The 24,027-nt window shown below is 37.0% G+C and overlaps 3 protein-coding genes across 3 annotated transcripts; 1 reads left to right on the top strand and 2 right to left on the bottom strand.

Moving 5' to 3' along the window:
• Positions 1-1,177: 1,177 nt before the first annotated feature.
• On the top strand, positions 1,178-11,631 carry LOC110802930 (uncharacterized). The gene is made up of 17 exons (XM_022008385.2): positions 1,178-1,378; positions 1,493-1,686; positions 2,204-2,265; positions 2,353-2,420; positions 2,795-2,916; positions 5,742-5,847; positions 5,948-5,999; positions 8,066-8,183; positions 8,269-8,299; positions 8,428-8,451; positions 8,578-8,702; positions 8,995-9,076; positions 10,039-10,161; positions 10,247-10,300; positions 10,397-10,466; positions 10,917-10,950; positions 11,048-11,631. The coding sequence occupies exons 2-17, from the start codon at positions 1,497-1,499 to the stop codon at positions 11,344-11,346; spliced, it is 1,560 nt and encodes a 519-aa protein (XP_021864077.1). The 5' UTR covers positions 1,178-1,378; positions 1,493-1,496; the 3' UTR covers positions 11,347-11,631.
• A 2,026-nt stretch (positions 11,632-13,657) lies between these two features.
• Positions 13,658-17,109, bottom strand: LOC110802938 (50S ribosomal protein L21, chloroplastic-like). Its single transcript, NM_001426481.1, has 5 exons — positions 16,509-17,109; positions 16,253-16,333; positions 14,312-14,413; positions 14,149-14,223; positions 13,658-14,063 (listed from the first exon to the last, which is right to left on the bottom strand). The coding sequence occupies exons 1-5, from the start codon at positions 16,890-16,892 to the stop codon at positions 13,941-13,943; spliced, it is 765 nt and encodes a 254-aa protein (NP_001413410.1). The 5' UTR covers positions 16,893-17,109; the 3' UTR covers positions 13,658-13,940.
• A 1,146-nt stretch (positions 17,110-18,255) lies between these two features.
• On the bottom strand, positions 18,256-23,646 carry LOC110802931 (calcium-dependent protein kinase 11). The gene is made up of 7 exons (XM_022008386.2): positions 22,769-23,646; positions 21,905-22,048; positions 21,650-21,802; positions 21,448-21,563; positions 20,882-21,049; positions 20,562-20,786; positions 18,256-18,683 (listed from the first exon to the last, which is right to left on the bottom strand). The coding sequence occupies exons 1-7, from the start codon at positions 23,355-23,357 to the stop codon at positions 18,540-18,542; spliced, it is 1,539 nt and encodes a 512-aa protein (XP_021864078.1). The 5' UTR covers positions 23,358-23,646; the 3' UTR covers positions 18,256-18,539.
• Positions 23,647-24,027: the final 381 nt, after the last annotated feature.

The following is a 24,027-nucleotide window of genomic DNA, read 5'->3' as shown; positions in this document are numbered from 1 at the left end:
CGTCTCCCCTCCTCTTGCGTCTCTGTATTCCAGCGTCTCCGCTAAATCTTCTCCTCCTCCTCTATGTGTCTCCGCTAACGTTAATTTAAATCAAACATTTTAAAAAATAAAATAAAATAAGAGTGCCGCCAAAAGAAGGCGGACAATACCATAGTACACCGCTTAGAATTAGCGGCGACGACAATGGCTCAGCCGCGCAAGATTGTCCGTAATGGTCGCAACCGCTATTTCTGAGCGGCTGGGCTATAGTCGGAACCGCTATTTTTGAGCGACTGGGCCATGGTCTGGGTCGCCCTTTTTGGGCGGCAACAGGGCTTGAGCAGAAAAATAAATAAATTTAATCGGACTCCCTGTTTTCCGTCGTCTCTCCTCCTCAATCCTCATGCGTCTTTGTTTTACGGCGTCTCTTTCACCGCAAAATCTTCTCATCCTCCTCTCCGCGTGTCTGTTTTCTTCTAGTCCTAGCGGTTAATTTTTTTATATTTTTATATAGTACCTTTTTTTGGAAGGAGAACATACCAACGAGGTGACGACGACGGTGAATAGAGCAACGAGGCGACGACGGCGATGAGACTTGGAAGGAGAAATGCGGAGACGATGAGACTTGACGGGAGGTCAGTAGCAATGGCCAGGGGAGGGGTGAAGGGGGAGGGAGGATAAAATCTTCTTTTTACGTAAAATATGCGGGCGTTTTTAACGAATGAGATCGTCGAATAAAAAACCCTATTTCAAAACTCGCTCAAATTTCAAATAATGCTGATATAATTACCGTTTTTTTTATTATCACCTACTCCCTCTGTTCTTTTTTAAATAACACAATTATTTAGGCACGTTTCCCAATGCATGGTTTCAAACGTTAATTTCTCCAATTATGGATAAAAAAAAATTATAAAAAGTTGATATTTAAAAAATATTTATTGAGACGAATCTAATAAGACCCCAGACGACTATGTTTTTTCTTAAATATAAATCACAAAATGAAGTCAAAGGAGCTTGAAGAACGGAGGAAGTATTTTAGAAAAACCTTCAAAATGAACCGACCCTTTGAGTTTGAACTCACAGTCTCCTACTATAGTACGGAGTACTAACAAAATGCTTTATCCTCCTTAATTATGCAAAGAAAAAGGAAAAAGAAAAGAAATGTTTCTGTTTCTCTTGGAACTCCCAACACCCAATCCCCGCTTTTTCACTCCTCCTTTATATACTTTCTCGTTTCCCCCAATTCCTTCTTTCTATTTTATCTGAACCACCATACTTCTTCTTCTTTCTCTGATCTAGGGCATAACTAAACCCTAATCGCCGATTTCTCTACAATTACCCCTTTTACCCCATTTCCCGCCATTTTAGTTCCTACCCTTCACTCTTTTCAACCCCAACGGTTAGTAGCCGTTAGATCCGTTGTTCTTTTTTAACATTTCAGTGTGTGTATGTAATTTTCAAATCTTCTTTGTTGTATGTAAGTTTCATTCTTAGGTTTTGCTTTTGATTTCAGCTAAATGGCAGAGGTGAAAGATGAGAATAAATGTGAGGAAGAGGAGGTGAAAGGAGGAGAGTTGCTGTTTTGTGGTTCTACTAATTGGGACACTGTTGGTAGGAAGAAAACTGGGGTTGAAGGCAATTTGTATTCGCTTAACCGTCTTCGCCCTCTTGTCGGAATTGACATTCGCTTCGTTGCCTCCGGTTGTGGTGAGTATTTAGTTCCTGCAGGCTTTTTAAGGGAGCTTGCTTAATTTAGGGGAGTTGGATTTTATTTGAAGTGGGATTATATGCTGGGATCATTAGAGTTTCTGGTTTATGTGGATTTTTTGCTTGTGCGTTGAATTGGGATTTTGTTATGTTTATGATAATCAGAAAGGTCGATTGTGGAAATTTACTGGTGGATTTGTATGACTCTTTTTTGTTTTAAGACATGGATTTGGTGAATTTCGTTGCAAATGGTCCGTTAGATATGTTGCAGATTTTTACTGGTGGGTTTGTGTAAACTTTAATGTGCTATGCTCTTTAAGAGGTTTTGGTTTGTGTAAACTTTAATGTGCTATGCTCTTTAAGAGGTTTTGGTTAGTGTGTTCATTAGAAATATTGGGTGCTTCACCCCAACCCCCTAACTTATACTACGTATGAAGTGTGTCTGTTATATTATATCTGGTGAGTTTATGATTGTGTAGCAATTGCTTTACTATCATGTTGAATAATGTTCATGCAGTTTCATGTCATTGCGTGGCATTGGATGTTGATGGTCGGTGCTATACATGGGGACGAAATGAGGTATGAGTTTGTAATTTTGGAGGTTTAAGGTTTTTATCTGAATTTTTGGGTTAGGTGTTTTTGATGAAAGTGTTGTTGTTATTTCAGAGGGGACAGTTGGGACATGGAGATACTCTGCAACGGGACAGGCCCACCGTCATATCTGAACTCTCTAAGTATGTTTTGTGTAATTCATTGTTGGTGTCTAGGCTCATAGATGCTGTTGTTGGTGACCTCTATGTTAAATCTTTTTGTTCATTTTTTTTAAAAAAAGTTCATATCTTTCAAGTTTCAAATAATCACTGACACACAAATCAGGAAAAAATATCAAGGAATTTTGCAAACTTTCCTTAATAGGTTTGAAAAGTTTGAAATTCTATTTAGGTTTACCTTTTCCTTCCAGTGAAAATTTTAAATTTGTTTTTCTAGTTCTGCCATTGTCCTCCCTAGTGGACTTGTCTTTCTATAACTGAACCCTGTTCCACTTTTATTCTCTTTTCTGTTAACACGTAGTCTGTGAGGAATTGAGGATCTTGTGGTTTTCTGGCAGGCATAAAATAGTGAAAGCAGACTCTGGGAAGTCACATACAGTAGTCATGACTGATGATGGACAAGCCTTTGCCTTTGGTTGGAACAAACATGGACAACTGGGAACTGGTTCACTTAGAAATGGTAGGATTCATTGTGCATTTAATAATCAAGGAACTTTTGTAGGTGTTGGATAGCTGGATATGAAGTTCAAGGTTTATTTTCTGTTATTACTGCTGCTTGAAAGAAGGGTTCTTTTCTGTAGTGTGAACAGATATAATTGATTTCCCCCCACAAACTTTCATTTAATTGTGAAATTAATCAGCAATTGATTGTGGCTCCACTTCAGTTTAGGTCATTGGGATAAGTATACATTGGTCCTTCTTGGCTCTTTAAACCTTTGTGGCTTTGCCAACATGGTTTTGGAGACCTATCCTTGATTTTGTCTGATTTTTCCTGCAATCTAGCGTTTTGGGTTTGCCTTGATCATCATGTTGACTTTTAACCTGTATGTGCTTTCGTTTAATGTGGAAAATATAAGCTATTTTGTGCCTTAAGTCACAACCAGCGACTGTTGAATACTACTTTGTGTGATGATTCTATCTCACATGATGGTGTTTGCTTCTCACTGGCGCCTGTATGCTCTGTGACACTTAAAAAGGATCTACACGTTCCTGTAGGCAAGTTTCATCAAGTTATTCATGTAGGCAATGCCAGTCATCGATATTTATGATCTGTACAAGTTGATATGTTTCTGTTAGTTGTGAGAGATCTATAAAGTTGTCTGAATGTGAACATTGCTTTTATTCTCAGCAAATTGAACGGGATTGTCTATTGTATTGTCTATTCATTTCTTATGTCAGGAAGGCGTTGATTTTTTTAATTGAGTGATTGTTTTATTTGTTTATGAGATTGCAACCTGAAAGTTGTGACTCGTGAGGTATCTCAGTCATTATATTGTTAAATCTTAACTGTCACAGTTTTACATACTTATGGGTTTGATCTATTTTCTTGTTTTTGTTATTATGATTTGTTATGGTGAGTGAAGGGATAGTGATTCTACAGGTTTGTGTCTGGGTGGGTATTGCCAGTTGTGAAAGCAAACCATTCGCTCCTGTATAATAAGTGTTTTTTCAGGTCTCTCTTGGAAGACTTAATAATTTTGTTTTTGTGGAACTAATAATTGGGTACTTCATGGGGGGTTTAGATGGAGTCCTTGGAGTTGTCTTCAGTGCAGTGTTCGAAAAGGACCAATCCGCTCTATGGGGAGGCGTGGCACCATTCTCAAGGATGATTATCTGCGTTAAAACATAATTCAGACGCAATAAACCAGTGCGCCTTAGTTCAATTAGGTCACTCCTTTTTAAGTCCTTGGCCAACAGTGCTTGAGGTGTGCCCTTTTTAACCACTTCTTCAGAGCAGGTGATGATGGAAGTTATAAGGTCTTTTACCTTTTTTTTTCCTTCTGTTTGTGATCTATTTGGAAGAGCCGTGTGTTATGGATAAACTTTTTTGCACTTCAAGGAAATTGATAAATTTCATTCCATTTTGTGTGCTGTAGATTATTCCCTCTGTCACAAATTTAGTTGCCACATATTCTTTTCTCGGGAATTCCAAGTTTAGTATACAATTTAGGTAAGCCAATTCACTATACATTTTCTCTTAAGTTAGACTCCTTCACCCCAGAGACACTCATTAACTGTTCTCTCTCTACTTTTTTCATTCTATTTGAAATTGTGCCAAATGAGAATGTTGCATACAATTTAGGACAGAGGGAGTATTAAATTGCTCCAAAGGGGAAAGGTGGTTTTTTTTGCTTCTAATTTCATGGTGTAAGCAAATGATACCAAGCGCACGAGGGACTGCAATCATATAGTCCCTTGTGATGAATAACTTTTCTATTCAAATTTACCATTAAGGCTGAGATATCACACCGTGGCCAGCTTACTCTTGGAGGACAAGCTGGTGAGGTTTTAGAACAATGCTTCATTTGAGTTTATTATTAGAATGTCAATGGATGACCTTCTGTATCAGATCAAATAGGAAGCATAGGTAAGGGTGTACAAGCAGTCAAGCCTCACATGGCCTGTGCCAATCACGTTCTTCTGGAACTTAAAATTATGCATTGTGCAATTATCAATAGGAAGGATTTATTGGGAATACATTCTTGAAGTTTACTGCGGTGTATGATTCCCAGAGGTAGTGGTGGTTGTGTGGCCACTAATGGGAAGCGATGCAGTGGTTGACTTGCGGCAACTCTATTCAGCCACTGCCGTTATCGTTGATCATGGCATGACTCTGGCTATCATCCTCCACCATAGCCACAGCCATCCTCTTTCTTTGTTGACCTAGGTCTCTGATTGTCTCATGGCGCTCTTCTTCATCACCTCCCCACCTGGCACCTGCCTCCTTGCTGTTACCTGGTCACATTTGTCATTCATTTATTGTGGATACTAATTTCAAACCACCAGAGAAAGAAAAACCACTTGATGTTGTTGAACAGGAGAGGAATAGATCATTATCTGGCTGATCAGGAGCATGGTAAATTTGTCAAAGTTCAAACAGAGTCAAGATTGTAATGGGGCAACGGGCAGAGTATTTTTACATAGTTGTTTGATAGTTCAGTTAGGAAGTAGACCATGTTAGTGGTTGTAGTATATATATTTTGTGATGTAATCCTGCTCACTCACTTTGGAATCAGTTTTTTCCACAAGTTCCAATGCACAGTATTATTGTTATAAAAAAATTGGCTTGTCCAATTTCCTAGTGTATATTAGTGGAATGTTTTGACTTGCGGTTGGGTAAAAAAGTTTTTTCTCATGTAGCAGTAGTTGTCTAAGCTATATATCTTTGAAACTCTGCATGGAGAGTTGGAGATGTTTTTCAAATATGAATTCTGCAATTTTCTATGGCTTGCGCGTGTATCTTTGTGCATCTGCTCTTCTAATTTGTATTTTTCTCCTTTTCAGAAGTCGAGTCTTCTCCTGTACGTTGCCTTGTATCTGAAGTCAAGGCAGTTGCTTGTGGTGGGGAATTCACTGCATGGTTATCTTCTGTTGAAGGAGCTTCTATATTGTATGATTTGTGTTATATTTTTTTTATAGAATTTGGAAGGTACCAACAATTGTTTATTTCCATGCAAGTCTACTGATGGTTCTTATTTATTTTTCCATAGAACGGCTGGTCTTCCTCAATATGGTCAACTTGGTCATGGAACTGACAATGAGGTATACTTTTATTTTTTTGAAGTTTCCTAGTTCCTATCGGTTCAAAACTTTTGGAATCAAATATTTGAAATGAGTGTTCTTGTTCAACTTTCAACTCATTGACTCGATTGTCGTTCAATATACTTGTGTGTTTCTGGCTTGTCCTTTATTCTATGTAATTCTAGGTTTCACATGTGGGTATATGTGTACTTGTTAGTGCAAATATTTGTAGCATTTACAATGTACTTGGAAATAGAAGAAACTACACATATTTCTACATACTTTGGGTAACTTTTGTAGATGAGTGACATTATAGGAGTGGATGCAAAAGGATATTAACAAGTAAATTTGCTGGGAGCATGAAAATCCTTATTCTTGATTGTTGAATATTTCGTGTTTATTTATATTTATTAAAATAGAATCTGTATGATATTAGAGTTGTGTTGATGGGGTGACAACAATAAGCTATTTCTATTTTAATTTTATGAGACTCATGACGTTTCCCTCCCACTTAGGCGCCTATTACAAGTTATAACAACGCTTGGCCTTTTGAGCACTTGTGGCTAGCTAAATAACAACGCTTGGCTTGTTGATCACTTGCGGTACTTAAGGGTCTGTTCGAGATGAGTGTGGTTTTTTAGTTTTACGCTTTTTTCTTTAAAAAATAAAACAAAACTTGTTTGGTGAAAGTGTTTAAAAAACAGTTTTCATTAAATTTAAACAGAAAAGCGCAAACCACTTTTAAAAGTGGTTTATGCATTTCGTTTTGAGAAACATGCACCGTTCATTTCTCTCTCCTGTCAGTCACTTTAATTTTCTCTCTCCTCCCTCCTCTCCCTCTTCAGATCTTCTTTCTCCTCTGTCATTTCTTTCTTTCTCTTCACAACAACAATTCAAGAGGGGTATTTGCCAAACAATTCAAGAGGGGACAGTTGTAATTTCCAGACTTCAATAACAATTGTTTGCTATTGAATTTACGTGCAATTTCTGATGGAGAAAGTAAAATCTAGTTTTGAGGAAGTATGTCAAGATCGGCCATTAAAACTAAAGCAACTTAGCAAATGGGTTATCCTCAATTATAACTTAATCTCATAAAATAAACCATAAAAAAAGAATCCCGATTGAAATACAATGTTGTCTAGCAAACGAGTAATCCTCAATAGGAGAAGGAGCTCCAAAAATGATATGATAAGGCTCAATTAATTTTTGAACTGGGAGGAAGAGAAGAACATTTCGAGTTTTGTTTGTAAGTAGTGGGAGAAAATGAAGATGCGTGGCGGCGGTGGTGGAGAGGAGAAGGTTGTTGTACTTGTGGCGGTTCATGGTGAAATAAGGATGGAGATATCTTGGTAAATTTTACTACATGATTGAAATTCTGTCTAGGGCAATTGAAAGTCAATTTTATCTCATTAGATTTGATTATCATACACATTTGATTTTTTTTGTTTTTTTTGGGAGAAGTATAAGCATTTGATATATTCTAAACAATTCTTTTTCTTTTTTGAATGTATAGTTTCTAAAGAGTTAAAACAGAGCCCATGAACAACATAGTTATAAGCAGTGTATAAAAAGGTGTGCCTGAGGCGCAAGGCATTTGGAGCCAGCGCCTTTTGTGGTATGGGCGAGGCGATTTTGATGAGGCTCACCTAAGGGGAACCAAGGCGCACCCCCCGAGACGCACACCATTTTTCACAATATATTTTACTTTTTATTAGGGCGCCTCACTTAATGAAGCGCACCGAGGCTCGCCTAAGGCGCTGGGAACTCCAAATCACCTTGGTGACCCTTGAGCCTTTTTATACATTGGTTATAAGTCTTATAACTTACGGAGTATAACTTTATAAGGGTTCTAGTTTTGTTTAAGTTTTGGAAATATCAAATCTAAAAACTGAAAACCAAAAACTGAACATGATACTGAAAAGCCTAAATACTCAGATGTGAAATCATGCATGTTTTTGTAACGTCTTTTCGTATCAGTTTCCTTTTCCTCTGCTGATTCATTGTAGTGCAATGTGCATTGCTTTTTCTGTGCTCATAAAGTGCATTGCTTTTTCTCTGTCTGATATATTTGCAATTTGTCCTTACAGTACAATACAAAGGATAGCTCTGTAAGGCTTGCTTATGAGCCTCAACCACGTCCAAAAGCAATAGCCTCTTTCTCTGGAGAGACAATTGTTAAAGTTGCTTGTGGGACGAATCACACTGGTAAATTGAGATGTACTTTATACAATTGATCCTTGCTCTGCTTTGGGTGTATTGTATTTTACTTACTTGCTCTTCTGTGGCGCAGTTGCGGTGGATTCCAATGGCTATGTATACACGTGAGTATCTCCAATTGTTCAGCTTTTGTGGCCTACCTTACTTGTATACAACCATACCATTTGTCCTTCTGTATTTATGTACCGCAGTGCGTCTTGTGGCTTCTAATGGTTTGTGTAATTTTTTGCAGCTGGGGCTATGGTGGCTATGGAAGGTCTGTATTCTATGTTGTGTAAACCAATGATTGTTTGTGTTCTGTCCGGTCTTAATCTCTTGAGTATCTGGCTCTCTATATGGAATCTGTTGAATGTGTGTTGAAGAAATTGCTAATCTATATTAGATTGGGACATCGGGAACAGAAGGATGAGTGGGCTCCTCGCCGTATAGATGTTTTTACAAGGCATAATGTTCTACCTTCAAATGCAATAGTTTCAGCAGGTGGTATGAATTCAGCATGTACTGCTGGTATGGTTCCGATTCACCCTTTAGCTGAGTTCAATGCTTATTCCCTCTTTTGTCGTCTCACTGTATGTTTAGTACTTTAGCTAGAGGGAAATACCTAGTATCATTAATAATGTGATTGATTGCTTGTAAAAAGTTTGGAGTATGAGAAATCATCATGAAGGCTAAGCTTTGAAGTTGAACATTATTTGCACGCACTTGTTTGCACTCCTTGTGGAATTCAAGGGCTTCTAGGTCAAGTGCTTCGAGTTTTCTTTTGATTAGTTTTTCTGTTATTTATTCTTCTGTTTTTCAGCTGGTGGGCAATTATACATGTGGGGAAAAATGAAGAACACAGGCGACGATTGGATGTATCCAAAGCCTCTTATGGATCTAAGGTAGTCCGTCCATGATTATTTTGTCGGATTTGCTTTTTCTTTTGTAATTTGAGAATAGAATGAGAATTATTTTTCTTAATTATCATATTGTCAAATGTAAACAACTTATTTATGCAACTAGCCTTTTACAACCATTTTGGCTAAACATCTAAGCTCGGCTCCATTGTGAGTTAGACATGATTTCATGTTCTTTTATATCAACAAAAACCTGCATATTAGCAGGAGCTGAATCCACAACTGTTTTGTGGAAAAACATCAATTTACCCTGAGCCTAACGTTGTAGGGGAAATAGGACTTCACCTTTACCTTATTAGTCATTTTCCAAAAGAATTTGTTTCTGTTACTTTGAATTCATCGAATGTTATATTGTTGCAGGAGAATTAGTGACTAAAAAAATTTACCCATCAAAATGTTATTTTGGCATTAATAGTGGACAACTTTGATAGGGATTGTGCACTCCATCTTCAGCTTAAATTCCTGAAATGCAAAGTTTCTAGTTTCCTTGGATTTTTATTTTTCCGGTGTAATGATTCAAGCTATAGCTAAAAGGTTAACCAAACCTTATTTCACTAGTATTTTTAGTGATCTTTTCTTTTGTGCACGAATCAACACAACATCTGTTCTTTTTGGTTTTTTTTTTTTTTTTTTTTTTGCCACGTGTGGTATTTTTTCTCTCTACATTTTCTTCAAGTGTAGGAGGGAAACTTCAGAGATTTGAGTTTGTGAACTTCAAATTTTTTCTTGGTGTATAACCTCCCTTTTGTACTTTTGTGCTGCACTTGCCTTTATCTTTTTGTCTGGTTGGAACATGCAGCTTTATTTTTTAGAAACCTTCCATTGGATTCCATCATATTATAGGTGTTTATTAAATATGGGCTGCGGATTCTCGCATCTCTTGAAAGTTTAGTGTTTTTTTTTTAAAATGTATTGGTATATCACTATGTTATATATGATACTTGCAGTGGCTGGAATTTGCGATGTATGAATTCTGGGCATATGTTCCATTTTGTTGGTGCCGATTCATCATGTATTAGTTGGGGCCACGCACAGAATGGAGAATTGGGTTATGGACCCAATGGGCAGAAGTAAACCTCGTTTCTTCTTGTGTATTACAATTCTAATTATTCTTTATGCTATGGAGATTGCTCATCTGCCTTCTCTTTTTTCTAGATCTTCAGCTAATCCCAAGAAGGTGGATATGATTGAGGGCATGCATGTTATCAGGTTGAGTTTATAGAGTATAACTCATCAGTTATTCAGTTATATTATCTTGCAATGCACCTTGGAGCATTATGTAACGCCAAATTATTTCGTTTACAGTGTTGCATGTGGATTTGCACATGCCATGGTTGTGGTTGATCGAACAGATATGTGTGATCGTCTTGATCAGGTAGGTGCTTGTTGTCCTTTATGAGAGCAGAGGCATCAGGCATGTAGTTACCTTTACACTGTAACCGATTGTTTTACTATGTTTTCCAAGGGTTAAGTTAACTTTACCAAAGAGGAAAAAAAATAAAATGAAAATGATGGGTAATTGGTTGCTAGCGTCTTGTTCCCTCTTAGATAATAGCAGTATAGCACTCTCCTATTGGTTAGGGATGATTCATTTGACTTTTAGTATCCTGAACTTTTTAGGCCGTGTTTCGCTCAAAGAAAAACATTTTAATACTGAATGTTTTTCTGGGATGTATGTTTCTATGGAAGCCAATTTTTTCAAGCTTCTTTTCCGTTGTTTGTTTTAAATTTCCAAGCTTCATTTCTGCTAACTGTTCCCTCTGATGCAAGTTTATGTTAAGTGTAAGAAGTGGTGCCAGTTTTTAACATATTTGGTTTGTAACAGCTTGATGTCCATGACGGAAAAGCATCTGGAGAAGGTATGCAGTAAAAACATCTCTAGCCCTTGATTCATTTACTTGTGCTGCAAGTAATTGACATATTTCTGAACTACAATACCCTTATCGAACTATGTAGTTACTGAGGACAGTGCGCCCGTAGCTTCTGCTAAGATAACTACAAAGAAAAGCCCCAATGACAATTCCAAGAAGAGAAAGAAGTCAAAGGAGTTGTCTGACTCAGAAGAAGACGACCAAGGAAGTGATGATGGCAGTGATGGTGAAAGTGATGAAGAGGTGGAAAATGGGAGACAACGAGGTGGCAAAGCTGGAGGTAGAGGTCGTGGGAGGAGTAGCACCAAAAGTCCAGCTGAGACTAAAAGCAGTGGAAGAGGTCGTGGTCGCCCTAAAGGGTCAAGAGGGAAGGCGCGTAAGTGAAGATGTTGAAATTCAATTTCCCGCTTAAAAAAGAGGAAATTTTGTCTAAATGTGTAGAGGTGTACTATGTAGGCCTTTGGACCTGTTGACAATTCATTTTTCCCATTCAAACAACAAGGAAAAGTGAGGAAGAGGAACGCTAGGTTCTTTCTTAGTCATCGGATTTTAATTTAATTGTTTAGTGCTAATTAACATTGCGCCGTGAGAAGTGGCACCTGATTCTTGGAAGAAATTGGGTTTGTACCTTTTTTAATCTGAAAGGCATTCCCATTTCTGTTTTTTCAACCGATGAATATTATTAGCGAATTATGGAAAGTGGTAAGTAACTAAGGAGTGTCAATGCAAAATTTCAAACGTTAATATCTCAAATTATGGATAAGAAAACATTATAAAAAGTTGATATTTAAAAAATATTTATTGAGATGAATCTAATAAGACCCCACACGATTACGTTTTTTCTTAAACGTAAATCACAAAGTGAAATCAAAGGAGCTTGTGTGAATAGTGTCATAAATCCAATTGTGTCATGTAAATAAGAACAGAGGAAGTATTATACTTCCTCAGCTCCTCACTTCTACAGTATTATACTATACTTCCTCAGCTCCTCACTTCCTAGGCTTGGATTTAGCCATCATATTGCCGATTCATATTAGAGCATGTATATTGGTTGACTTTTCAAAAGAGCTATTGGAGGGCTATCTACTCTCTCTCTATTATTATCTCCCTACAAGACATACTTAAGAATTCATTTCTAAAAACACTTAACACTTAATATATTATCGTTGTTGTATTAAAATACTGTCACGATCAACAAAAAAAAGGAAATGAAATTAAATAGAAAAAAGTAAAGGGACTACTTAAATGAATGAGTAAAAGTATGTATACGAAGTGTTAAAGTATTGTTATCGTTTGCATAAAAATATTGTCATTGTTGTCGATACTTTGTTTGACTTTTCAACGCATTGAGTGAAAATACTATCATACCCCTGGGCATGGATAAAAAAGCTGCTGGTGTAGTCAACCTCACTCAAGAGCCCCTCAATAACCACTCAAGAGCCAATGATGTTAGGCAAGACATCCATATCAATATCCTTCCCTCTTGATATAACTTATAAGCAGACAATTCCCAATAAAAAAAAAAAACACAGTAAATTGGGAAGTGCTAGTTCAATGGTTGTAGGCCTTGTAGCTCCTAGCAACCAACCTGGACAACCTCTTCGCCCTGCTCCAAATAGTATCAACTATGTGTCGGGTATTCTGGCACGTCTAATAGTCTCTCCACAAGAGTGACACGACGATGCTTCAGGTTTAATGACTTCAGTTGCTGTTTCTATCCAATAATTCATAAGATTAACTGAATCACTCATAATTTTGAGCATGGATCCCACCAAGAGACATGTACTATCAACAACAGACATTGCCAAGTTTTAACAATCTTTTGCAATGAGCATGCATATAGCTTCCTTAAGTTATCTCCAAGTAAACATGAAAGTGGTATAAGAGATTAAGAGATCGGACATTACCATTAGCACTACTTTGATATGATACAACGTAAGATCAACGTGTTGCTCGCGAAGATGAAGTAGAACATCGATTTCAATGTTCTGTTGTTTCTCTGATATCTGCCTTCGCGAGTCAAGATGCTGACGGATAATTTCCTGATCTGACTCCCTAAGAGTTCTCTCAAGTTCACGTCAAACTCCGCTCATTTTATCAACCCAAACCATGAAAGGAAAATAATCTGCAAAGATCAATATTGCACGCATCATTCCACAAACTTCCTCTTCTCTTTCTTTTTTTTTTGACATAGAAACTTCCTCTTCTCGAAGCACAGAAAATGATTGTACCCTTTTGGAGCTAAAGAGATGGGTGACACACTGACACAAAATTGGAAACCCAGGCAGTAGGTTTCAGATGAGATTGACAAAAATGGCTGTGAGAGCGACTCACAAGAAGAAGAAGAAGAAGAAGATAAAGATGACAATGAAGAAGGGCCAGGGATGATTTTTGTTTCAAGGCTCGGAAAAGGAAAGGGCAAGCTACAAAATATATGAGATAGATTGTGAGGACAACTCAACAGAGGGGGAGGTTGAGGAAGAGGTAGAACGACTCATATATATTGAGGATAAGGATGAGGATGAAAAATTGAAAACATAGACGAAAGTGTGGAGCAAGGTCAACTGAAAACCTCCTGTGGCTCTGATTCAGAGAAGCAAAAGGAGAAACCAGAAGCTACACAAAGAGAAACATCAATGAACCGTAATAATAGATCGAGCAATATGTTTTGCATGTGGATGTGATGGACTTTGTTTTGAAGTCCTTTTTAAGTTGATGGCATGCAGTAACCCTATATCTGTCCATTAACATGAAGCTGCATCTTCAGATAATTAATTTACAACATTGCTCCTTCTGTTGGAGAAATACTACATACACCAAGCTCTGGTCAATCATAATTCTTTGAATATCAATCCTATCAAATTACATCTTACAAACAGCCTAACTTTGGCAAAAAGATGAAGCTGTATGAATCAAAAACCCTACTGACAGAACCGGAAAAAAAAAAAGGGTATAAAGTTGCAGATTTGTTGTTCAACTTAAACTGGAACTGCCTCTGCCTCTGCCTCTGCCTCTTCCTTTGCCTCTACCTCTGCTTCTAGTGTAGAAGCTGGGTAATCTTCATAACCAGTGATTCCTGTTATCTTTATACGGGTGATGGGCTGCATACACAACCCAAAATGTAAAATAATCATAAGAGAATGCTTATAACTGACGTTTCAGTCAAGTAGGAAACAACTTCTATACCTGTCTATGACCAATATTTCGTCTATAGTTCTTCTTCTTCTTATACTTGAAGACGATAACCTTGTCATCCAGCAACTACAGCAACAACAGCATAGCTAAAATGGATGAAGACATGATTTTATAGGAGACGAAAGTGGGGACTCAAAAGATGATATTAAGCTACCTGTTCTTCTACAACAGCATGTACTGCAGCATTTGTGACGATAGGTGTTCCTATGTAGGTGCTAGCTTTAGTTCCCACTAGCAAAACTTTGTTCAGAACAATCTGCAACATAGTGAACTTAAGCTTTAGAAGACTCTTGATTGAACTAATTAGAAAGTTAATAGTAAATCAATAGTTGATGATGTAGGAAACTAGGAGCAATCTAAGAACACACTAAGTAAGAAAGTCACGAGGCAAAGCAGATTTCAATAGTGGCCAATAGTTACAAAACCAAGCAGGGAATACAATAAGCAACTGAAGGGAGCTTAGAATCGCACCAAACAATTAAACAACCAGCATAAGTTACATAACACACTAGCTATCTGCTATGACTTTGCTCGAGAAATGCACACAAGAAAGAAATTATCCATTCTGGTCACATCCGTACCATCAAACTTTTAATGCTTTTAGGTAACAGCTTTGTCCAGACTCCTTTTTTCTATTATCTTGGGCCATGAGTCTTGAAAAGGAAGATATAGCCGACCCAGATTGCTAGAACATAGAGAAACCTACATAACACTATTTACTAGTTAAGCTCCATGTGTAGTAGGAAATTAATTCTTCAGCAATTGCAGCAGAATTCTCCCTCTAATATCAACACACTGAAGAACCACAACCCCCCCCCCCCCCCCCCCCCCCCCCCACCTCCCCAACCGAAAAAGACGAAAACAAACACAACTAATTGTGGTTATCATCTTGACCTCAGAGACAAAACAAGAACCTTCACCCAACTTGTTCATCAACCTCAGAGATACAAACAGCCTACTTATTCACGACGAACACAAACCTAGAAACATTAAGGGACAATTGCAAAAGCAGACATTATTATAACAATCGAAACAAGTTTTAGTTTTGGTTCCATTTCAAAAGCAGACATGACCTCATAAATCACCATCACATGCTACACGCTTACACTCATCAAATTTGTAATCCAGCATTTGTGATGATGGACGTTCCTATATAGGTGCTAGATTTAGTTTCCACTAGCAAAACTTTGTTTAGAACAATCTGCAATGTAGCTATCTGCTATGACTTTGCTTGAGAAATACACTCAAGAAAGAAACTATCCATTACGGATTTACGGTCACATCAGTACCATCAAACTTTTAATGCTACAGTACTATTAAACATTGTAAGATCTCTTTCATATCCTAGCAAGCAATAGTTAGAAAAAGGCAAAGGAAACAGATTTGTTCGGTCCCCTTTGGCTTGAAAGAGAAGATACAGCCAAGTAGCCAACCCTAATCGATACAACATAGTGAAATCTACAGAAAACTACTTAGTAGCTCAGCTCCATGTGTATTAGGAAATTAATTGTTAAGCAATTGCAGCATAGTTTGCTCTCTCATATGAAAGAATGAAACACGGAAGACTAACACCAGACACAACTAATTGTGGTCTATCTTTTTTTTGCTCAGATACAGCACAAGAACCTGCACCCAACTCGTTTGTCAACATCAGAGACACAAGCAGCCTACTTCCGACAAACACAAACATCAAAATAAGATAAAAGCTCCACAAAAAGTTTTAGTTTTGGTTGCATTCTACTACCAATCTCATAAATCACCATCACACGTTATGTTTTATCAGATTTGTACACTTGGATCCAGGAGCTTACACAATTTTACTTTGCAAAAAAACATCATCAAAGCAGTCACACTCGACATAAGGCTAGAGCAGATTACAACACCCAATTCTTTTATTTCCGGGTTCTTAAACTAAGCCACACTACCTTACACAAGCCTAGAAGAACACACCAATTCAAACCACCAACAATTGCATCAGCAAGTAAAGGATGTCTAAGACCAAGAGATTCAATTGGGTAAATAATAGTAGTAAGTAATTTGGAAAGGCGGTCTGGCCCTTCTCGAATAAAATAATGACACTCATATCAAACCTTACCTTATCATTGACAGTAGCACCTTTGAGCCTCTGGGTGTAAATCCATCTTCCAGGAATGACAATGTACTGTCTAGAACCAATCTGATGATGAACAAAACATACAACAACAGACCATAACACATCAAAATCGCAATTTTTTTTACTCTAATTCAATAAACCATATGAATTTGCACAATAAACAAAATAAAATATCGAAGTAATCATTTGGGTACCACATAAAATGAAGAACAAAAATAAAAATTGAACAAAAACTCACCACAACAACAGCAAAAATCTCTTCACGGGGAGGAGGAGGGCCTTTTTTGGGAAGGAATTGGTTGATAATATCGTTGTATTCAGGGGTACCAGGCTCAGGAGCCTGGAAATCGTCTGGCAGAACATCAGATAATTGGGGCTTTTGGTTGGGGGGCCTTTGGAATTCTTCAAATTCCGCCTTCAACTCTTCTGGAATTTCCTGAAATCGGCGTCGTTTGGCGGCGACGGGGAGAAGAGACAGCCGAGATAGAGAGGGCGGTGAAACTACGCCGGAAAAGGGTTTAGAGAGAGGTGGAACATTCAAAAGAAGTGGGTTTAGATTTTGAGGAAGTTTCAGTGTTGCACAGAGTGAGGAACAAGAGAATGCTAAAGTTGCAGACGCCATTTTTAGTTGAGCTCTAAACTCTGTGAGAGAGATAGAGAGGAGGAAGAAGAGGTGTTCCTTTTAGCTCTTGTTGCTGGAGTCGGGGGTTTATCACTCTATCCTATCCGGTTTGGCTCAAATGACAACTTTAGCCCCTCGAGTTTTTGTTAAACGGGTTGTTCGACTTGTTCAGGTTGGATAATACCATTTGGGTTATGTACCATAATACCATTTGTCCATTTGGATTGGTAACTAGAACTAGAAGTGCCACTCGAGTATAAATTTGTAACCCGATTTAAGTTCAGGTTGGTTAATAATTGGGTTATATTATGTTATTCGATCGGGTTATAATGATAAAGCACTATAATGTATGGGGTAAAAAATTAGAGACAGAAGGAGTACTAACTAGATGTGCTAATTGAGTATAAATTTGTCAATCTGTGGTTATTGTTAATGGTTAGGATCATTTCTTGTAACTCTTTGACCAACCATCCAACCAATTTATGAAATAAAAACATCTAATTTCAGGGCATTAGAAGACAACAATTAGGTTCTGAACGGTTTTGAACCTTCTTCTATGACCCTAGGCATTCATACCCTCGTAGTCTCGCCTAAGTTTCAGAAAAACATTCAGAAATCGACCAAAAATTGTGTGTAAATTTGTAAGGAAAATCAATATTCATTCTCATGGTAATGTTAGTTCACTCAAATTATCTTTTTTTCTCCATAAATTTCCATTAACAACCATTACCATTTAGGGAGTGACATTGGGAGGGAATGCAAATTTATGAAGAAAAACACTAAGGTTGATATAAAGTTTCATTATCATGGACATTACAATGTTATTTTTCTTGTCAAATAACACTTAGATTTATTCTCATTGACATAATTTATGACCGATTACCAAACGGGCCTTTAGGGTATATTGGTTTTGATATTTGGAAGGCTTAATGTGAAGATTAGTCATAAACTTGTGACTAGAACTATTTATAAACTCCTCAATAAGGAATCAAGGTTATTACGACCCTTTAAGTGATTTCTTAGTGAGAGTTTATGGTTCCAAACAACCTTATATGATCTACCAATACATTTTCCAAAATTTTGGGATTTTGAGAGCCATGTCCCTGAAATCTACATAATTGTTCCAAACAGTGTATTAGACATTATATATGGGACAATTGTGACTTTGGTGTAGGTCCTGAATGATCTAGCAAAGTTCCATTTCTACCTTGTTTTCTAGCCCAACCCTCCTTTTTTTTTTCCAGAATTGTGAACTGAAGTCACTTCTCTCGCAATTAAAACAAGTTTTAGCTAACGGTAAAAAGTGTATCCGTCCATGAAATAGATAAAGATAAATATACAACATAATGAATGACGCATTGGCTCACAAAAACGAGGCATCAAGGATATCTTGGCCAACTTAGTATTAACTTAAACATCATTCTTTTACAAGTAATGAAGTTATGTCTTTGTCCACTACTCTACTACATTCATCTTCTAAGGTAAATGGAAGCTTTCCCATCATCAAAATCTCAAAATTGGATTCATCTTATCATTATAATCTATGTAAAGCGCGCAACTCGGAAGTGAAGGTTCGTTCAAAAGATCAGCAGCTGCATTATTGCCAGTGAGTGATTACCCTTCATAGCTATACAGCAGATTATTCATTCAGCTAGAATCTGAAGCCGGGTCTTTCACTCCCAATGCTTCAGCCAAGTTGAAATTCAAATTCCCCCTCATAGTTCTTCCACCATCTCCAGAGTCACCTTTCTTCATCATTGCAGCAAACTCCCCAAAATCAATACGCCCATCCTGTCAAATTCAAACAAATTCATAAATGCATTGGTAATCCACATCGCTAAAGTTGTAGATGAGTCTGAAATGCTGAAAAGTTGAACCAAACAGATAAAGAGTAAATTATATGGGAGTGGCATATTTCTGCAATGATGAAGAAAAGGGAGGGCTTACGGGATATTTAGGGGCGTTATAGCACTACTGGTATTATTTACAATGCCTAAGCTAATTTCAAAACTATGAGAGGCTAACACAAAAGTTTCCATTATGTTACTCAATTCATGGTGTGCTCTCTTCACCTTAAAAAATTATGTTTCAAATCTAATAACTTCATATAAGTTGTAAGCAGGTCCTATCAAATCAATAAGTTCCAATCAGGTCATATTCTCTCAAGTTTACTCTCTTGCTGTCAAGTCTAACCGGGTTCAACAAGTTTCAGCTCAAGTTTGATCAGGTCCTATCAGGTCAATCATGTACATTCAGTTCCAATAAGTTCATAAAATTTTAGTTCAATTCAGATAAGTTCAGGCGAAGAGAACACCCCCTCAGGTAGTGTTCTCTTCACCTGAATTTGACTTATCTTATCTTATCTTATTGGCCCTGAACTTATCTTATTAACCCTTATCTTATCTTATTAACCCTTATCTTATCTTATCTGAACTTATTGACCCATATCTTATCTTATCTTATTGACCCTTATCTTATCTTATCTTATTGAAACTTATAGTATTACCTTATGTAATATTTACCTCACTTCACCTTATCTTATCTTATCTTATCTTATCTTATCTTATTGGCCCTGAACTTATCTTATCTTATCTTATTGACCCTGAACTTATCTTATTTTATCTTATCTTATCTTATTGGCCCTGAACTTATCTTATCTTATCTTATTGGCTCTTATTTTATCTTATCTTATCAGACCTGAAATAAGGTGAAGAGAACAGAGCCTCAGTCAGAAAGTGTAAATAGAAGTGTTCAACATCAGTAAATTTGATGAAAAGCTATCAGTCACTAAAAGCGCAAAAAGAATTCTAGTTAGAAGCGACTCCTTGACTCCCGTGCTAATTTGCTTTGCAGCTTTCACTAACTACAGGTCAATAATAAAAAATTTACTCCTTCACAGCACTCAACTGAGGGTAGGCCAAAGCCAAGTGAAGGGCTGGAAACTTTGAATGACAACATAGAGGAGAAATAGAAAACAGAAGGATGAAGCCAGATTAAGAGTTAAATGTCAGAGCTATCAGAATCTATGTAACACGCTGTGCCATATATACAGAGTTAGTGCTCCACTTTGGCACTTTCTTTACATAAAAAAGACGACTGAGAAAACTGCTTCTATCTTCATCTAAAATTCTCAAAATATAATGCTATATTCTCCTTTAATGGTAAACCTCGCTAACTTTTGACCCGAAATTTCTCAAAATTACTACAATCTGCAAATTGCATTTTAAAATTCTATCTCAAGACGTATATTCATCAATTGTCATTCCACAGTTTTTACTACGTGACAATGAAATTTTTTAAAGATCATTGTAGACAAAGTTTGATTAAAAGAGCAAAGTATGTCCAATAATTCTTTTGAAACAGAGGCCCAGGGGAGAACTTTTGCTGTGTGCCGTGTCAGTTTTACACGAGACTACTATTTCTAGAGTAGATAACGCCACAATTCATCAAGACTTCATATCAAAAACATGTACAAAAATATTATTCATAAATACTACAAACCTCATACATCAGAAAAAGGCTTTCAGACTGTAAATGTGGCCATGTATATGTCATACAACATTTAACAATGGTCGGATAGAAAATAATCAAACAGAAATACAATGAAATATTTACGGTCATTGGAAATAAAAACAAAAGGAGAGTGATAGCGAGAGACAGAAAACTCACATTATCCAGGTCAATTTCCTTGATTGTTTCATCGAGATGACCTTCACCTAGACCAAATTCTTTGCAGGCCTGTTGAAGCTCATCAATTGTAATATAACCACTACCATCTTTATCAAAATATTTAAAAGCTGCTATTAAGTTCTCCTCCCTCTCCATTTTATTCACGTGAAGGGTGGCAGCAAGGAATTCACCATAGTCAATGGTTCCACTGTTGTCAATATCAGCCTATGAGATGCAATCATAAGGTAAAGACATCAGAAGAAAAATAATAGAGATCTCAAGCCTTCAAACGTCAAATATGCTCAGAAATGTGAACTTACAGCGTCCATAAGAGCTTTGATGTCCGACTCCATCATTTCCGACCCCACCTTTTTCAGCCCAACTTTCAATTCTTCAAAAGTTATGGTTCCACTGTTATCGGTGTCAATCATCTTGAACAACTCTTTCAAACCACCAATTTCTTCTTCTGAAAGACTTTCTGCTATTACCTGCAAGAAGTTTTGGACATAAATTTGATACAATAAGTAAAATACAGGATATTGAAGAACATGCTCTTTGCCATGCATGCAGGAAAAGAGCTGCAGATCCACTATTTTCAAATCACATTGTTACTCTGTTTGCTTGTGGTCCACATAATGTTTACAGGACAGAAGAGAACGAATCAGACCAAGATATCACATTAAACAAGCAGAAAATGTGTAACGTTCACCGATTTCCCTCCTGATAAGTCATTTGCACAGTGCCGCATCAAATGGACATTATTACCAAGAAATACAATACAGAATGTGTTGCAATTTGATTCTTTCAGAGACAGACTAAAAAAAGGGTAATCACCTAACTGATTAACAATCACATAGCTCAATAAAGTAAAGTGATAAAAGCATACATGTAAAGCCATCTTCTTGACTTTGTTCATTGCAGAAAAATGTTTCAGACGTGATAAAACAGCAGAGTCCAAAGGTTTATCGGGCGCAACAGTGTCATCCAAAATCCATGGGTGACCTGCAGGACAAAAATGCAGAAAATATGACTCTCAGAGAAGTTAAAAACATTTTCTTGTCATAACTATTTTCAGAAATATGACTCACATAGAGCTTCATAAGCTGTTATTCGCCTCCTTGGGTCTCTCTCAAGCATTTTACGGATCAGATCCTTTGCACTATCTGAAATATTTGGCCATGGATCAGATTCAAAGTCTAGCTTCCCATGGAGAATCTGTCTGAAGATTCCGGACTCGGTTTCTGCAGAGGAGGTTAATGATATAAAATTATTATGGGCTTCTCGTAGAAGGAGAAATGACATCTTATTGCTCCAACTGCAAAGATGCTAATTTAAAAATTTACCAGCCCAAAATGGCGGAACACCACTTAATAAAATGTAGAGAATGACACCAGCACTCCAAACATCTATTTCAGGTCCATAGCGCTTGCACAACACCTCAGGTGCAACATAGTAGGGGCTCCCAACAACATCACTAAAATATTGGCCTGCATATCAGAAACAGGTGAATGTTAACGACATAATTTATCGGATTGTCAACAAGCTTATTCTGGTAAAAGGTTTTCTTAACGTACTTTGTATACCAGTTACCACCTTTCAAGATAAACTTACTTAACATAAACATCTTATTAGCCTACTTGACTCTATCACCAGGTAATTTCACAGCAAATTGCCCCATGATTGTGATATCACTTTTCACTTACATACAAAGCTTATTACTTATAATGGTCCCTAAACTGCTATCTCCAAATCCTAAAAGAGCTATGGAAACTTACTAAGAATTCGCATTTGGCAAAAGGTAATCATTCATACAATCGAATACTGGTAAACATTACTAGATTTTGCACGATAAATGATGACATCAACTAGAAACACCGAAACAAGTTTTCTGATACTAATCATTGACACACCTACATTCAAGAAAATACAGAAATTGCACTTGGGTTGGTTCAAAATATCAAAAACCGAAGACCCTAGGTCAAAAAGTGAACATTTGCATTATAACCCACATTTCTCCAAACAACATATTTACAAAGTAAAGAACCAAATCAAAACATAATCACAATTCAACTCACATTTCCTGCAACAACAACAACAACAACAAAAAATGCAAAATCGTAATTCAAAACCAACCAATTACACTAATCATTTCAAGACACAAACCCAAAAGAAACTGAAAACACGAAAAATCAGAGGAAGAAACAAACCAGGCTTATAAAAGACAGAAAGACCAAAATCAGTAGCTTGAAGCTTAGCATCCTCGGAAGGAGAATCAAAGAGAAAATTCTCAGGCTTAAGATCCCTATGCATAACACCAAGAGAATGACAAGCCTGAACAACACCAACAATTGTTTTAATCAACTCAACAGCTTGTCTCTCACTATATTGACCTTTGGCAACAATCCTATCAAACAATTCACCACCTGCACACAATTCCATAACCAAATGCACAAACACTGAATCTTCATATGTCCCTTTGATTCTAACAACATTTGGATGTTCCGACAAATGGTGCATTATTTGAATCTCTCTCCAAACATCCTCGTAATCTTCCTTACATAAAAGTTTCCTTTTTGGGATTGATTTACAAGCGTAAAGATTTCCGCTTGATTTCTCTGTACATGAATAAGTCGTCCCAAATTGACCTTGACCCAATTTCTTCCCGATCAAATAATGGTCCCTTAATCTTGGGGTTTGATAGGGTAACACCGACGATGTAGCTTTCGTCGCCGATGTACTTATTAGCTTTCTTACCGGCGCTCCCGGTGAACCCCCTCCTTGCTTATTTTCCGACATCTCTCCGTGACGTTCTCTCTCCTCAAAAGGGTGTAAAATGAACCTAAAAGAACAAAAGATTTCTGGGTTTTGTTTGATTTTCTCTCTTCTCGAAATGGGGTGGATTAATTTGAGAAATTCAATGAATGAGGGGGAAGTCTTTTTCTGGGGATCTGGGGTAATAAAACAGGGTCTTCCTTAATCTTTCAATTTGACGACGCTAATTGAGGGATGGTCATGGATAGATCAATCTGTGTCATTCTTTTCTCTCTCCTGAAATTAATTAAATAAAACAAATACTGGATTAAATAAATGGATTAAGGAAAGAATCAATGGTGGATCTTTGAGGGAAGTGATGACTGTGCAGCATCGTGGGTGATTGGTTGGAGACCACTAAATATCCAAGTCATCGACGTGGATTTGACGGTGAGATAAATAAATGACGAGGGAAATTACATTTAAATCCAAAAATAATTAAACAGAAAATCCGACAAATTATACTGCCACTATCTTGTCGTTAATTAACAGTACATCTACCGAGTGAGTATTAAATATTTCTTGTCATAAAAACATGCTCTAGTTCAGAGTATGTGCCAAGTTTAATTTTTAAAATATAAAATATAAATGTGAGGTTAAAGATGTTGAATTTTCAAATATGTGTACTTTGTACAATTGAGTTGAGCCTACGTAA

Source organism: Spinacia oleracea, chromosome 2 (genome assembly GCF_020520425.1).
Source record: "Spinacia oleracea cultivar Varoflay chromosome 2, BTI_SOV_V1, whole genome shotgun sequence".
In the NCBI taxonomy this organism is placed as follows: domain Eukaryota; kingdom Viridiplantae; phylum Streptophyta; class Magnoliopsida; order Caryophyllales; family Amaranthaceae; genus Spinacia; species Spinacia oleracea.
This window is presented reverse-complemented; position numbering and strand designations above follow the sequence as displayed.

Bases quoted from the DNA above. Each gene is read 5' to 3' on its own strand.
- LOC110802931 (XM_022008386.2), bottom strand. From the start codon at position 23,357: ATGTCGGAAAATAAGCAAGGAGGGGGTTCACCGGGAGCGCCGGTAAGA. The intron at 22,049-22,768 runs GTTTGTTTCTTC...TCTGATATGCAG, and splicing joins TTCTGTCTTTTATAAGCCTG to GCCAATATTTTAGTGATGTT. The intron at 21,050-21,447 runs GTATGCTTTTAT...AACTTCTTGCAG, and splicing joins TCAAGAAGATGGCTTTACAT to GTAATAGCAGAAAGTCTTTC.
- LOC110802930 (XM_022008385.2), top strand. From the start codon at position 1,497: ATGGCAGAGGTGAAAGATGAGAATAAATGTGAGGAAGAGGAGGTGAAA. The intron at 2,266-2,352 runs GTATGAGTTTGT...TTGTTATTTCAG, and splicing joins ATACATGGGGACGAAATGAG to AGGGGACAGTTGGGACATGG. The intron at 8,300-8,427 runs GTGAGTATCTCC...AATTTTTTGCAG, and splicing joins TCCAATGGCTATGTATACAC to CTGGGGCTATGGTGGCTATG.
- LOC110802938 (NM_001426481.1), bottom strand. From the start codon at position 16,892: ATGGCGTCTGCAACTTTAGCATTCTCTTGTTCCTCACTCTGTGCAACA. The intron at 16,334-16,508 runs GTGAGTTTTTGT...GTTCATCATCAG, and splicing joins AGATTTTTGCTGTTGTTGTG to ATTGGTTCTAGACAGTACAT. The intron at 14,414-16,252 runs GTAAGGTTTGAT...ACTATGTTGCAG, and splicing joins GTGCTACTGTCAATGATAAG to ATTGTTCTGAACAAAGTTTT.